The 16,167-nt window shown below is 40.7% G+C and overlaps 1 protein-coding gene across 2 annotated transcripts in view; it reads left to right on the forward strand.

The window, feature by feature from the left end:
* The window catches only part of PLAC9 (placenta associated 9), a 51,487-nt gene that overhangs the window by 18,236 nt on the left and 17,084 nt on the right, over positions 1–16,167 (forward strand). The window contains exons 1-2 of one of the 2 annotated variants that reach the window (XM_089510688.1): positions 11,421–11,446; positions 11,623–11,767. In XM_089510688.1, coding sequence (XP_089366814.1) covers positions 11,710–11,767 — 58 coding nt within the window. In that variant the 5' untranslated portion in view covers positions 11,421–11,446; positions 11,623–11,709. Of the gene's footprint in view, positions 1–11,420; positions 11,447–11,622; positions 11,768–16,167 lie in introns of those variants that run through there. The other variant, XM_089510689.1, reaches the window with a different exon arrangement.

A 16,167-nucleotide genomic window follows, 5' to 3' on the forward strand; every position in this document is an offset into this window, starting at 1 on the left:
CTAAGGTCTCTCTATGACCATCCCTTTCACTCCCCTCTGCAGGAATGCTCTTAAATATATTTTATTCGTTTCAGAAAAATTCTTATATGATAAGAAATGAGTAATTTGTTCCCACAATTTTATATAATCTATCACAGAGTTTAGAAGTGATTTGTAACAAATAATGAGCTTCATGCAATTTGTTCCATTTTGCAATAACTACAGCTGCATCTGCACTGCAGAAATACTCCAGTTTGACACCACTTTAACTGCCATGGAGCAAAGTTATAGAATTCTGGGAACTGTAGTATTGTGAGACATTTAGTCAGAGAGTGCTGATGCCATAACAAACTACAGTTGCCAGAATTCCATACGATTGAGCCATGGCAGTTAAAGTGGTGTCAAACTGGATTGTTTCTCAAGTGCAGATGCAGCCTCAAGTATAGTTATGCTACATTATGACTGTAATACAACAAAGGATCACTTGTGTCTTTTTGTGATGTAACATATGAATCAATGTTTTGTCGTCTTCAGAGTATCACTAGCCCTGTCATTAATATCTAGATTTCACTGGGAAGGGATGTGTTTATAGGCAGACAGAGAGGATGCCAGCTTTATTAAGCTTGATCCTGATCAGCTTTCTCATGTGACATTGTTGTCTGTTCTTTGCAAAGAATGACCCCAATGTTCACTTATCACCAGAGCCTTTAGCAGAGGCACAAAAATATTTTTCCTCCACAATTCTTCAATAACATAAAGATTATCTGTACGTTGGACAACCACACGCTCTCAAAACATCCCCCCACTTGAAGTGGTGTGGCTTCAGCTGCAAAAACCAGAAGGCTAATTTTATTTCTGGTTTTGTAAATCTCTGAAAACTGGTATTGAGTCAGTGCGTAAATGGCCCTGAGAGGATCAAAGTCTTGGGAGATTAAATAAGCACAAAAAGGTGAATTGTACTGAAGAGGCCAGGAATCAGTACTAGAGGAACAGACTAGGCTGAAATGACTTACTAAAGGGCAAAGGCTCTATTACAAAAAGAACAATCAAATTAGGGATATAGCTATATCTACCATATGGATCTGTAGACTTCCTCCCCTTCCCACTTCCATGACCAGTCCATGGTTGCTTCCCTCTTACCTGAGCTGACATTTTTAAATGAACCAAAATTCTCATTTTGCTTTTTAAAAAATTGCATTTTGCAATTTATATGTGTTGCCTCTCACTTACTATTTGTGCTATGTTGTAAACACATTTGCATTTCCCCCTTTTATGCACATTTATAGTGGACTAGGAAGAGCCAGTGTGACATGGTGGTTGGAGTGTTGGACTATAACTCTGGAGACCAGGGTTCAATTCCAAGCTTGGCCATGAAATCCACTGGGTGTGGGTGACCTTGAGTGAGTCACATTCTCTCAGAGGAAGGCAATGACAAACCTCCTCTGAACAAATCATGCCAAGAAAACCCCAAGATAAATTTGCCTTAGGGTCACCATAAGTCAGAAACAACTTGAAGTCACACAACAACAACAACAATGTCATAGTGGAGTTGATGGCTTACAAAACCTCTTTAAACTCAGTGATTCTGAGAAGGTGTCAGCAAGTGCAGAATATTTTCCATAACCAATGAATAATGAAGAGTTTCTAGAATTAGGAGAAACTTTCAGGAATGTCTAGGTAGACAAGAATTCGCAGTTCTTTCACTAGAAACCTGTTTGTTTTTTCTTGGCTGAAACTCAAGAAGGATTGAATCAGCCAACATACTGACTCCTGAGAACGGTTCTGCCAGCTGAACTATTTCGAGTTTTTGATAACAGCAACAGAAGACAAATCCCTCTTTATGTTCTAAATGTTGGTAGAATGAGCACTAGAGTTGAGAAAGCAAAACACAACCATGTGGTCATTTGTGTGAATAACTAATACACATTCAAGCAACTATTTGTCCCCGCCGTAATCATTTTATCAAGCCCCTAGTTCTGTTTCCATTTCAAGGAAACCTAGCCATGAAATCACCCTCCTATATTGTAGCAACAACAAGCTATTTAACTCAATGTGCAAGTTGAACAAGGAGATGGGTAGATAACTTCCAGAAAAGTACCTGGGTTTTTCTGCTGGGAAGAATAATCTTGTAGAATCCTGAAAAGAAACAAATGTACTATTGTATAAGTTATAAACTACAGTTAACAATATCAGAGGTATTATCTCCATGAAATTGGTAGAAAAAACTGTAAATAGTGGAAACACATGGCAGTGAAATGCAAAGTGCTGCAATGCAACTAAAATTTAAATGCATGTACACAAAGCTTAAATGTATGCAGTATAAGCAAAATAGATAGCTGGTGGCTTTTTTTCCAATTCAGCATGGGCTCCAGTTCATTAAATGGAGGCAGGGTTAAATTGGCTGATGACAGACCATTGTTTTGAGATACCTGAATGAGTTTAAGGGAGGGTGTCATTTCCCCTAGTGTCCAGCAGCCTTTCCCTTCAGAAGTGTTGGACTGCCATTCTGGTGCTCTAAAGTCAGCATGGCCATGTTGGCAGGGAGTAATGGGAGTGGTAGTCCAGCATAGCTGTATGGCTCTAGGTTGGGAGAGACTGTTGAAATGCACCCATTTCTTCCATCCTACAGTTGTCCAGGCAGAAGTGTTTTTGCAGGTATTAAAACTACCAAAAACTTTTTTTAAAAAAACAGAGTAAAAAGTAATGTGAGCATCTAGCATGAAAAATGATCCCTTGTCCAAATGATCTTCAAATATATGTATCTTAAATATAGAATCTGTCTCCAACGATTGTTCATATATTCTGCTAAATGAAGAAGAAAGTGTATTTTCTAATTACCTGAAAAATCTAAATTGAGAATTTCTCAGAACCATCATTTTCTTTTATGCTACTGATCAAGAACATTCTTCCTTTGCCCCCAAAGTATTCTGTTTCTGTCTAGACAGATACTTCAGAGTGATTCCTGGTGAGTGAAAATGCCATATATATTGCCTTATGCAATCTACTGTATATCAGAGTAGTCAAAATGGGATGCTAAACTCCTTTGCTTTTCTGTTGGCATAAGCAGCCTCAAGGTTAAGTGCTTAAACATTCAAAGTCTCTTACCCTGTTCTAGACTCCCATTGATCTAAATCCCTTTACCCATCTTCCCTGTGGTGTCTAATTAGATCAACTTAGCTTTGAATCACAGTTCATGCTGGGTTTAAAAGCAACTTGCATAGCCATTTCAGTGGCACTTCAGAACTCACTCAACTCACTCTCTTTTGCTTCAGATCTTCTGGTGGGAAAGGGAAACTGAAACTTCAGGATTAGGATAGCCAACTGGACTGCCTGCCTGCCTGCCTGCTAGGCAACAGGTGGCTGTTTCATGCTTTAGGTGGTTAAAGGCCACTTGTCAAGAAAGCAAGACAAGATCATGATCATTTTTATTTGTTGTATAACTTGGTAACTTTTGCATCAGGACCCACACAGGGCTGGCCCTGTCTTTAGGCAGAGTGAGACAGCTGCTTCAGGTTGCAGGTCCCAGGGGTCAGAGCACCAGCAGTTTTGCTGGTCGTTCTCCCTAAAGTGGCTTGTAATTATTCTGTTGCCCTCAGGTATCCTGAAAGATGCCAACTTGTCACCAGTGGCGAAGTTAGATTTTGCTATTGGCTTGCATATATGAAATAGGAAGTGGTGTGAATTTTCCCTTTGCCTCAGGCTCCAGAATGCTTCAGGTCACCCTTACTCATGGTCCAGACCTACTCAAAGGAGCTGGCTACCACAATCCCCTGGCTTCAGTCAAAACCTACTCTATGGACTTTATCACACCAGCCTGCTGTCTCACCACAACTGTGCTAGTTTAAGAATAGAGGCATACCAGTTTGGCATCATTTTGTGACACTTTTTCCCACTTTGGCAACCCATGGTCATACAATCTGTTTTCCACACTGCTAAATGCTGCCTTCTGGGAAGAAGTAGGGGAACACTGAATCATGGCTGCCAACCACCTACCAAAGTCAGAAAAGCCGGATTTGGAAAGGTGTTGGCCACTGCAATTGCTGCACCTCCCCAGTCCCAAAGCACATTAACACAGCAGCCAACACTTTGGAAGGGGATGGACAATGGAACGCAGCTGCCTACCACCTCCCAAAGCTGGCTGCTGTCTCTTTTACACCTGCTAGACACATAGCAGCTAGCTTCAGGAAGCTACTAGCAGTTGCAATTGCTGTGAGGAGGAGGAGAAGAGGAGGAGCAGAATTACAACCACTCATACCATGTGACTTTTTGAGAAGCGGAACTGCAGCAAAAGGGACCTATGTATTGCACAAAGACAGCAATAGAATATCAATGAGATTGAGAGCATACTGACAGGTTTTGCCCAACAATGAAGAGGTGCACTACAGTAAAAAAAAAAAATGGAATGAAAGGCAGCAGCAGAGCAGACACAACGTCATGTGATAAGTACCAACCAAAGACACTTTTATCCTGTTAAAATTCCTTTTTTATATCCTCATGTGATAAAGTCCTAGCTTTATCTCCAGCTCCTGGCCTGAAACCAGAGTTTTCTTTCCAATACTGGCAGTCCAAAGAGAATGTGAATAGTGTACTAGAAACCATATATGGTGAAACATAACAGCATATAGTTGTTTGACTTTGGGACAGCTCAGGGACGTAGCCAAGGGGGAGTTTCTTGGGGTCCGGATCTCCCTTCTGTTAGATAAAATGAATGGTGTGTGCTGCTGCATTGCCACACCCAAGCCCCATTATAATGGTGGCACTTAGTCTGGACCCCCCCTTCCCAAAATCCTGGCTACGTCCCTGGACAGCTAAGTAATTTTAGACCCTTAATTGTGTTTTGGGGAAGGGTTAGATGTGTATGTGTATTCCTTTAGTTCTGAATTCCTTTAGTTATAAATTGTTCTTGTCATTTCTCCCTGCTTACCTAGGGTTGCCATAACCCTCCTGCCGGCGGGACATTCCCGGTTTTTCACCACTAGGGGGTGTGACTTTCACACCAAAATGGGTCCTTTTCAGAGCCTTTGGTGTGATTTTGGAGCTTGGTTTTAATGGTAATTTTGAGAGTTGAAATAAGTTCCAATTATTTTTATTCAATTAGGGCTACGTTTTATTGCCATATGAACATTACAGGGACTTTTCAGGGATTTTGACTGAATATTTGGTGAGATATGGGGGGGATTTGGTGAGTTTTGGCCAAACGTTTGGGGAATTATCTTCGAGGCTTGTTGGCAACAATTGTTGCCAGATTCAGGAAGAGGAGCTCCTCCTCTGTTTGGTCCCCAAGGCAGCAGAGGGGAGAGGGCCATTTCCTTTGGCATTGAGGAGAGGATGATGATGAGGAGGAGGAGGAGGAGGAGGTGCGTGGCCATTTTCAATATTTATTTTGCCCCTGTGTATTTTTTCCAATGCTCTGGAATTCTGGTGTCTGTGAGGCATTTGGCCTTCTCTGTCAGAGAGCTCTGGTGCCACAATAAACTACAATTCCCAGGATTCCATAGCACTGAGCCCTGGCAGTCAAAGCAGTGTGTTTTGGACACAGATATCCTCCTTTTGTGAGTTAATGAATGAATCCAGTCCCTAGCCTTTCTATCTCTCTCACACTCTGCAGGAGTAATAACCCACTTTGAGACTGCTTTAACTCAATGGTAGGGAATCCTGGGAATGCTAGTGTTTGTGAGACTTTGAGACTTCTCTGCCAGAGGCTCTGAGGCCACAATAGACTACAATTCCCAGGATTCCCCAGCACTGAGCAGTCTCAAACTGGAGCATTTCCTCAGTGTGGATGCAGCACCTGGTGAGGCATTCTGGGCACTGCAGTTCAACTACATTTGGAGGGTTATGGGGCTCCCTGTCAGAGATAGGTCTGGGGCCCCAGTGTACTACAATTCCCAGCATTTCCCAGCACTAACCCAGGAGAGTTAAGTCACTGTCGAACTGGATTCTTTCCTCAGTGTGGATGCAGCTTTGGTGAGGAACTCTGGGCATTTCAGTCCAGCTACGTTTTATTTGGGCAGTGTATTTTGGCCCAGAGACAAGGTGACCAGGCATCCTCCTCCTTTTCCAGGGCATGTCCTCTTCTGTCAAATTACAAAATGTCCTCCATTTTGCTCATGCCTAAGAAACATGCATTGATATTAACATTTTAAAAAAATCATCAATTTTTTCGTGTGTCCTCCATTTATTAAAACTGTGTCCTCCATTTGAAAATATTGTCCTACATTTGTCCTACATTTGTCCCGGTTTGGAGGTCCTGACTTATGGCAACCCTATGCTTACCACAATTCCATGTTTTTACATCAGCTTCTACATTCCTGATACATTAGAACAAACAAAAACCTATTTGCCAATCTGATTAGGAAAAAGACATATTCCATGCAGGTTCATGCTTTAAACTCACATAAATCATCATGACTTCTCATAGCAAAAACAAACAAACAAAAAACCCTTCAGTTGCCACTGGGCTATTTTGCCAGACTAACATAAATCACACACTCTCTCAACCAATACTATCCCTTTAAAAAAAAATTAGACAATTAAATTTATCTGCATGCTTTGCCAGGATAGTTTATTAAATGTTTGCTAACTCAGAAAATATGTTTTAATAAGACCGAGCTTAGAAAGATATTAACCTCCTGTCTTTGCAGCCATTTTTTTTTCTGGGTAGATAAACAATTGCCCCGTCTCAGATACACAAAAACCCTGGATTTGTTATTATTTTTTCATTAATAGCAATCACGTACCAACAGGGAAGACCCCCCCCCCTCAACAGTGCCTTTAAAGTGATACAGAAAATTCTTTCTCCAATAGTAGATATGCCAGTCAGTGAACAATGCAAACATTCATTGGCAGAATACACTGAAGGGTTTGAACAGCCTAGTTTCACGCACACCCAAAACAGCCACAAAAGCACTCGCACATTTTTGCCATACTATCTCAGATTCTAGAAGAACTTGAGACTCACTTGTTTTAAAATAAACTGGGAATCTGGGTATAATGACTAGAGAGGATAAATAGAGTTGCTCCTCTTGTTGTGCCCCCTAAACACAATTGAACACAAATGTGAGGCTAACCCATTAACTAGTTTCAGGAAACAATGTTTAGCATCCTATTATTGGGACTCTGAAAAAAACTGCAGTTAGAAGGGTGATTCACTGTTGACAGGACCTCTTGGCATAGTACAAGCTCTATTGTGTTTGAACAGACTTGGCTCTTTGGCAGGGTCTGCTCCAGGATACATAACATTTGTGTCACTTTTTTGCCTTCCCTTCCAACATATGGTTCCCATTATGTAGTTATATGCACCATTATACATCTATTTGTTTTAAGATGCATCACTACAGAGCCAGTTATTTTGTATTTAAGTAGTATCCAAGGCCTACCTGCCAGTTGGACTAGTAAAACACGTGTAGCAAGGGACAGAACTCGAGCTGTGTGAACTCCATGCTGAAAAGATTAGGACTATGCATCTTAACTGTGTAAAAGGAAAAGCCACATTCTACAGTCTCTGTGTATTGCACAAATGGGAATGACTTTTCTCATTTTGAATAACTGATTTTGCATATTTATTGTGATCTCATTAACCGTGTGAAAGTACAAGCAGCTGTGCAGGACACCAAAGCTATAATTTCAAACCCTGGAAATTTTATTGAGCCATATATCTGACTTCCAAAACCTTTGTCTTTCAAACACATCTCAAAAACCATATAGACTATAAGCAATGGCATCACTAGGTGGGTGCAGACTATACTAGGTGTCACCCCAGAGAGGAATAGTACACCTTTGGGAGGGGACTGCCTTCTGAGTCCCACGAGGCAACCACCATGTGAGACTCAGAAGGTTTGGGTGGAGGTGGCTTGAGTAGAATGGCACAGTGAGGGAGGGCACACTCACCCCTCCCAGAAGGCAGCTGCCACCACCCCAGGCCTTCCAAGTCCCATGTGGCAGTTGCTGTGTGGGACTTGGAACTCAATCCCCACCGCCCAAGGTCTTCCGAGTCCTGCATGATGGTTGCCTTGTGAGATTCAGAAGACAGGCTTCTCCCCCCGTCAATCCCCTGAGACCTTCCGTGTCCTGTGCAGCAACTAGAAGCCATTTTTATAATTGACAATGGAAGCCAGCAACTATTATTATTATTATTATTATTATTATTATTATGGCATGTACAAGTGGCACAATAAACAGCATGATCTAATATAAAAAGCAACAGAGTTCTTTTACCTTAAATTGTAGAAAGCAGACACTTTAAGAGGTACAGTGTATCATCACTGGGAGGGGAGATCTATTTTCTATGTGATTTGTAATGAGAAATAATCTTTGTTTTCCTTTGCATCTTGTCACCCTAAACACCAAAGACCAGCTTCTAAATACAGTTGGCTCTCCTTATCCATGGATTTTTTATCCATGAATTCAAGCATCCACAGCTTGAAAATATTAAAAAAAAAAAAAAAAAGTATACATTTCAAGTATCAAACCTTGATTTTCCCATTTTATATAAGGGACACCATTTTGCTATGCCATTGTATTTAATGGGACTTGAGCATCCACGGATTTTGTAATTCACGGGGGTTCCTGGAACCAAACCCCAGCGGATAACAAGGGTCCACTGTACTCCCATAGCAGTTGCTGTACTCCACCAGAGACAGAGCACTGGGGCCTGCCTCCTCAGTAAATTGCTCTCTTCCCTAATGTATAACAGCCAGCCCATTTGGGACTTTTTACCTCCCCCTGTGAGCATCCTATCTGCTCGAAGTCACCAGTCAGTGGATGTCTCACCACCCATCTTGCCTTGTAGGGTTGCTATAAGTTGAAATAGAGGGGGAGAAAAAACATATGTTACCTTGAGGTCCCTGGAGGTGAGTTATAAGTAGTGGTTACATAGCATTGCCTCCCCAAATAAGAATTCTGTTCCCACCTCAAATAAAATTTTCCTTCAGTCCCCAAATTTTTGGCATTGCAGAGAGCAAGATACGAAAAATCATTCACACCTAGAACCCTTATATTTACTGTATTTGCATTCCCTTGGTGACCCTTTTCTCTGGATGCCTAAACTCTATTTCTAAAAGCCTACCTCAAGCTTTAAGTTAGTGCAATTCTAGAAATTTGGTGCCAGATGGAAAATTCCATAGAAGGAACAATGTCCTCATCCCCACCCTATAGCTACAATCCAGGTGAAGAGTGACACTAGTGGCAAAGGCTGCTTCTTCATTCCCAGAGGCTCAAGAATTTTATCACACTAGCCTACTGTCCCACCACAATTGTGCTAGTTTAAAGAATGGAAACATATTGATTTGGTATAATTTCTTATCACACTTTTCCCCATGAAAGCACTTTGGAGAGCCATGGTCACATGGTCCATTTTTCACACTGCCAAACACCACTTTCAGGGAGGAAGGGTGAGTATGAGTGATCATGGCTGCCAACTATCTCCCAAAGCCGGCTGCTGTGTGAATATGCACACAGCAGCCAGCTTGGGGAAGCGTTGAGGGCCACGATCATTGCAGAGGGGAGTGGGGAGAGGAGCACATTATGTCCATTCATATATAATTGCCTGAGAAACGGAACTGCAGCAGATGGGACCTATCATACAAAAGCAACAAGATTAAGAGCCTATTGATAGGTTTTGCCCATCAATGAAAAAGTGCACTACAGTAACAAATGGAATACAAGGCAGCAGCACAATATTATGTGATAAGTACTGGCCAAAGACATTTTTATCCTTTTAAAATTCTGTTTTTAGCCTCATGTGATAAAGTCTGAAGAGCAGCTTAAATGCACTTGAGTTCACCCCATGCCAAAATGGAAGCTGGGAAATGTAGCTGCATCACAAGCCTTCAGATGCCATTGCACACCTAGGAAAGTAAGATGCTTCCACTCTCTGCAGTGAAACCACAAAAGACTGGTGGAGTCAGCACCTTATAATATTTTGGTTAACATGTGGCAGTTACTTAGCAACCATACATATTGAAAGTGCTTTCTTAACATTCCCTGCTTGCATAAAAACACTGGCAGTCATGTTTGTGACATGTCTGGATACTGGCATTTTTGAAATATCACTAAACTCTGGGTTTTGTTCATACCTCTTATTCTCTTATTCACATGATTTTGCTCATTTCTCCAATTAGACCATATTTGGGCTAGAGATACTAAGGAATGCTTTCTCTCCCTTTTTCCAGACAGTCATTCTGCCAAAAATCCTTGGTATTATTTTAAGTTAGAAATATCTTCTGAGGTTTTTTGTTTTTTTTTTTTGAGATACTGGTATGCTTTATTATAATTTATGGTAGTACCATTTGGGACTATGACAGTAAGCAAGTCAATACGTATTCAAACATACTTCTTTAGAAAGGGTATATAAAAACTGAAACTGATCTTAAAATGTGCTGGTGAACAAACTTTTTAAACCAACCATCCATGTCTCTGTTTTTCAACTGTTAAAGACACAGCATTATTTGGATCGGTTACTGGTAAATTAAACATGGTTCTTCCACAGAAAACAAAAGCTGTATGAAGGTATTATTTAAAGCAGTTACAGTAAATGACAAAGAGAGAAGCACACAAGTTATTGCCACATTCCATGTGAGGATCATAACAACTGAGATGTTGTGGTTAGTGCATTTCCCTCTGTGTGTATTTTCTTTAGCTGCATCTACCAATTGACCCCTTTTCACTACCCATTTGTAGCACTATGATTCCACTTTAACCTATGAAATCCTGGGATTTGCAGTTTAGAAAAATTATTTTGATTCTGAGTTTGTTTTTGTTTTTTCCCTTCAAGCTATTCCAATTTATGGCAGTCCTATCATGGAATTTTCTTGGCAAAATTTATTTAAATGATGTTTGCTACTGTTTTTTTTTTAAGGCTGACTGGCCCAGGGTCAAACAGTAGGATTCACAGGGCTAATGGGGATTTTAAATCTGACCTCTCAGAGTCCTAGTCCAACCTTTGAACTACTGCACCACAATGGCTCTCTGATTACAAGTTGTTACATTGAAATACTTATGAAGCAAGTGGCATTTTATATGTTTAAGATTCCTGGTGATCAATAAACCAGTGTTTTGCTCTTCTATTAAAGGGTTAAGAATCAATCTCACATTACCAAAATGAACACAAATCACATGTGCTTGTCTGCAGTTAAAATCATATTGGAGCACATTACTAAAAACTGTGATAAAGATATCACTATTTGGTGGATTTTTGCTGTTATTGGATTCGGGATAGTGTGGACTTTAAAATGTTTAAATAAGCAAGTAATAGCAAGCCCTGCAGGTATACCACATGGCATTCTCCTCTACAGCATGATTAAAAACTATACAGAGAGCAATGCAAGTCTATTGCTCTGTGCTTCCCCCACTTGGATGTATTCAATAGAGCTCTTTCGGCACATTCCATTCATGTACAGTATAAATAAATAGCAACTCCCCGCCACCCTTCACTGTAACAGATTTGGCCTAAAATAAGCTTTCCTGGGTAAGCGGACCCTGTGTGGAATTTGAAGGTTGGTTTGGTTTAGGATGGAGAGGGAAAGGGAGGGGAGAGGAGATGGATGAGAGGGTTGGCTAAGAAACTTGGCTGAGCCAGAGACTGTTTCCTCCCAATTCTCCAGCTGCCAATCCAAACTTTCTGTCTTTTTTTTCCCCTTGCAGAGAGGCAGTGTGCTGGGGAGAGAGGCTGCTTATTTCTCTGCATCTGCTGGACCAGGAGAAACACCTTTAAAGCGATATTCCGAAACCATGCTTTACATTTGGCCTCTGCTTTTTATGTTCATGTTGAATGGACCAGGAGGACTAGGTAAGAGTTTCAAAGCTCCCAAAGGTCTGCATTTTCTTCTAAAGGAAAAGTCGGCTAGAGTGAATGTAAAACATGATTGGTTTTGCTCTGAAAAAGCCAGATGATTACTTTAATTTTTGAAATTCCAGAAGAATATATGTATGGATGCATGAACTCTGTTTAGATAACATTTATATATGTTTTTTAGAGATACAGCTGCACGTAATGCTCATAAGCTTTTGCCAATAATTGCAACAAACAGGATGGCATGTTGGTTATTTCATCCAATCTACCTTTGTGGATACAGCAATGGTGTTACTAAGGGTGCAGGGGGTGCTGACCATTCCAGGTGACACCTTAAAGGGGGGTGGGTGGTACCACTGCTTCTCATATATCTCCTTTTTGACAGAAATGGGCTGTGGCATTTGTCTGTGTCTCATTAAAATGCTGAAGAGATGATGTGAGTGTGGTGAAGCTCAGTGGAAGGAGAAAGGAGAAAGGAGAGGTCCCAGAGGTTTTTTTTTTTTTTTAATTAAAAATATTTATTTATTTATTTATTTATTTATTAAAAACATGACGTTTTACCAAATTTCCATTTCAGCTACATGAAACCAGGCATATGTAAATGCACTGAGGCTGTGCATACGATATTGTAATTTAAAGGTACACGTTAAACTTTGCTAGTTGTTTTATGTCACAACTGTGCCCATGGCATGCAATGATATGCAGGAAATATGATTAATGAGTAACAGTAATCTAAAGATCATTACTAAAAGATTCTGTCTGGTGTGGTAGGGGAAGAGGTCAATGGGGGGCAGGGGGTGACAGCATCAATTACGACACTAAATGACACCAACTCTAGTGATGCCACTGGTGTACAGCATTCACATAAATGTCTTATTTATTTATTTATTTATTTATTTCAATAGGCAATCTTTTGCAAATACTTAATTGTCTGACAGGAATGGGACGCAAAGCTGTTTTAGGTATAAGGGAGCCCTGGTGGCAGAGTGGTTAAATGCCAGTACTGCAGCCACAAATTTGTGACTTTGAACCCAGGCAGTGCTCCAAGGTCCACTCAGCCTTCCATCCTTTTGTAGGTTGCTAAAAGGGGTACCCAGTTTGTTGGGGGCAAATGGCTTACACATTGTAAACCACTTAAGGACTGCTAGTTCATTGATAAGCAGTAGAGAAATGTACAGTACTTGCTTTTGCTATTGCTATTTTAATTAGATCATGTTGAAAATCTGCAGATGCTTATACAGTCGGCCCTTCTTATACACGGATTTTTTATACACGGATTTAAGCATACACGGTTTGAAAATGTTCCAAAAAAGTATAAATTTACCTTGATGTTCCATTTTTTATTAGGGACACCATTTTGCTATGTCATTATACTTAATGGGACTTGAGCATACACGGATTTTGTTATACACGGGGGATCTTGGAACCAAACCCCAGCTTATAACAAGGATCCACTGTATTCTAACATGGGATAGGCTTTCATGCTTCTCTCACGTTATCTCTTTGGGTACATCCCAGCTCTCACCTACTATAGTTATCTCTTTCTGCACTGAACAGAGTTTGTGAGTTTGTGAACACATTATATCTTTGCTGTAAATTCCTTTTATCCACACACACACACACACACACACACACACGGCACTCTTGGCTTATGTGGGGGATCCGTTCCAGACTCCCCACATAAGCCAAATACCGCACATGCTCAAGCCCTATTCAAGTGAATGGGGCTTGTGCATGCGGCGGCAGTGCACGTGCGCCACAGGCGCACACCCCATTAATCTGAATGCGACGTGCCACCCCTTGCGCCCCGCATGCTCCCACATGGCTGTCAGCATATGCTGAAAGCCATGTATAGCGTGCCTGCGTATGACGCGGGCACATTGAAAATACTATTTGTCCAGGGATGCCCAGTTATATGGAGCCCAGAGCAAGTGTGTTCTTGAGGGGCTCTGTCAGGGGAGTTTTTGTATGCATCTCTTCCATGCTGTAGAAAGAAGTGGTTATTCCTTGCTATAAGGATAGGTAGGCACTGGCAGAGACACATTACTAAGCAAATGGCTTAAGATGTGAAGTCGAAGGCTTTCATGTCCGGCATCCATAGTTTTTGTGGGTTTTTTGGACTATGTGGCCATGTTCTAGAAGAGTTTATTCCTGACTTTTTGCCAGCATCTATGGCTGGTATCTTCAAAGAATGCTTCTAGAACATAGCCACATAGCCCAAAAAATCCACAAAAAAACTAAAAATGGCTTAAGAATTTGCATCTGAAATACTACAATAACAACAAAATCTGATACACTTTTGTCTGTTTAGGGACCTAAAAAGTTTGGATTCTTGGACAGTAGGGATACAGGCTAAGGTAAAACAAAGAAACAAACCAAAAAACATCGCCTCTTAAAGCCTCCCATTGATTTCAGTGAGCTGAAACAGCCACATAAGCCTCCAGTTAACAACTGCAGTCAGAAATACATACAACTATTTGTAATATGCACTTCATTTTTCTCTCCCATCCCCAACATCTGGCAGGTTGTACTTACATCCTGCTAGCTTCTCAGTTACCTCTAGTGATTAGCTCTAGCTATTTCTTTAAAAAGTACATTGGTTAAGTTTTAAAGGAATAAGCTATACATCAGGAAATTCCCAGTTCACTTCTAAATTCCCACCTCCATCAACTGTCCTCTCGGCCCCAGTTCCAGATCTGATATATGTACGTAACAACACAGGCTTCATAACAGGGCTCTGCCCAGTTCCCCAGCCAGGATTAGATAAACTGACAGATAGGTCAACATGGACAAAGTAATTTTAAATATAATGTATTTTAAACACATGGATATTAATTAATTGTAATTAATGCAATTAATTAATGTTGTTTTTTGTTGTCGGGTTGGCTTTGACTTATGTGACTCTATGAATGAGAAACCCCCAAGAAACCCTGTCATCAGCTGCATTGCTAAGGGCTTACAAACCCAGGGTTGTCACTTTCTCTCTCAAGGCCCACCTGTCATACGGTCTTTCTTTGAGTCATTTTGTCTCATGTAGACAATAAGACCAGTTTAGTAATTTTGACTTCTCTTTGGGAGTTCAGACTTGATTTGCTGTCAGACCCATTTTTGGTAGTTCATAGTATCAATAAAATTCTGCTCCAGCACCACATTTCAAATGAGTTGATATTTTTTCTCTCATTTTTCTTCACTGTCCAACTTTTCATAACCATATATGGAAACCAGAAATACTATGGCAGGGTTAATTTGGACTTAGATATTTAATTATCTGTCATTACATATAAAGATCTTACCTAATTCCTTCATAGCTGCCCTTCTGAGTCCTCATCTTCTGTTGTTGTTTTAACTACAGTCTCCATTTTGATAGGCATCTGAGCCAAATTTTAGAAAATCTGTAACTATTTCAGTGCAGTTTTAAAAACCAAATAACTACCATTTAAGAGTCATTCTCCCTTCATGTGCACACTGAGTTTCAGGTATATAGACGTCATAGTTTTTAAGTTATGGTGCATACAGATAGAACAGAACATCAGCCAGTATTCTAGATCAGCTACTTACTCATCTGTGAATGTTCTGTATTCATAATTGTTACTTAGTGAAGAATGTGACATCATAGCTATGATCATAACTGCCTCTTCAACCTTCTTCACTGGGCATCAGCTGCATGGGAAGAAGGGAGTCCATTCTGCAGATGACTGGAACATTTCTGCCAGAGTTGGTGAAGGTGAGCCAGGGAAGGTTACATAGGTCCCATACAGACAGGCCAAAATAAAGCTGCTTTGGGTCACTTTGGAGGTATACTGTTTAAATGATGCATGCATACTAAGTTCGGAAGCTGTGCCAAAGCTGCGCTCTAGTCCTTAGGACTGGATCGTGGCTTTGGCATGCCTTCCAGCCTCTAAGGATGCATGCATCATTTAAACAGCATACCTCCAAAGTGACAAGGAGCAGCTTTATTTTGACCTGTCTGTATGGGGCCATAGTTAGTTACTTAGATGTGTGTGTGTGTGTGTGTGTGTGTGTGGGAGTCTACTACAAATGTTCAAGCCAAACTGAGGAGTTGGATGTTGCCTTCCTAGAACAGATGACCACACATTCAGAAACGAGAGATATCGTAGTCATGGGGGATTTCAACTATCCTGATATTTGTTGGAAGTCAAACTCTGCCAAAAAATTAAGGTTCAGCAAATTTCTCACTTGCCTTGCAGACAATTAAATTGTCCAGAAGGTGAAAAGGGCAACTAGGGGAATCAGCCATTTTAAATCTGTCCCTAACTATCAGTGATGATCTGGTTAATAGAGTGGAAGTGGCAGGATCCTTAGGTGGGAGTGACCATGTTCTCTTGGAGTTTGTTATACAGTGAAAAGAGGAAGCCAAGAATAGTCTGATATGCATT

Source organism: Sceloporus occidentalis, unplaced genomic scaffold (genome assembly GCF_023333645.1).
Source record: "Sceloporus occidentalis isolate IW3139 unplaced genomic scaffold, rSceOcc1.0.p SCAF_2, whole genome shotgun sequence".
Classification (NCBI taxonomy): Eukaryota; Metazoa; Chordata; class Lepidosauria; order Squamata; family Phrynosomatidae; genus Sceloporus; species Sceloporus occidentalis.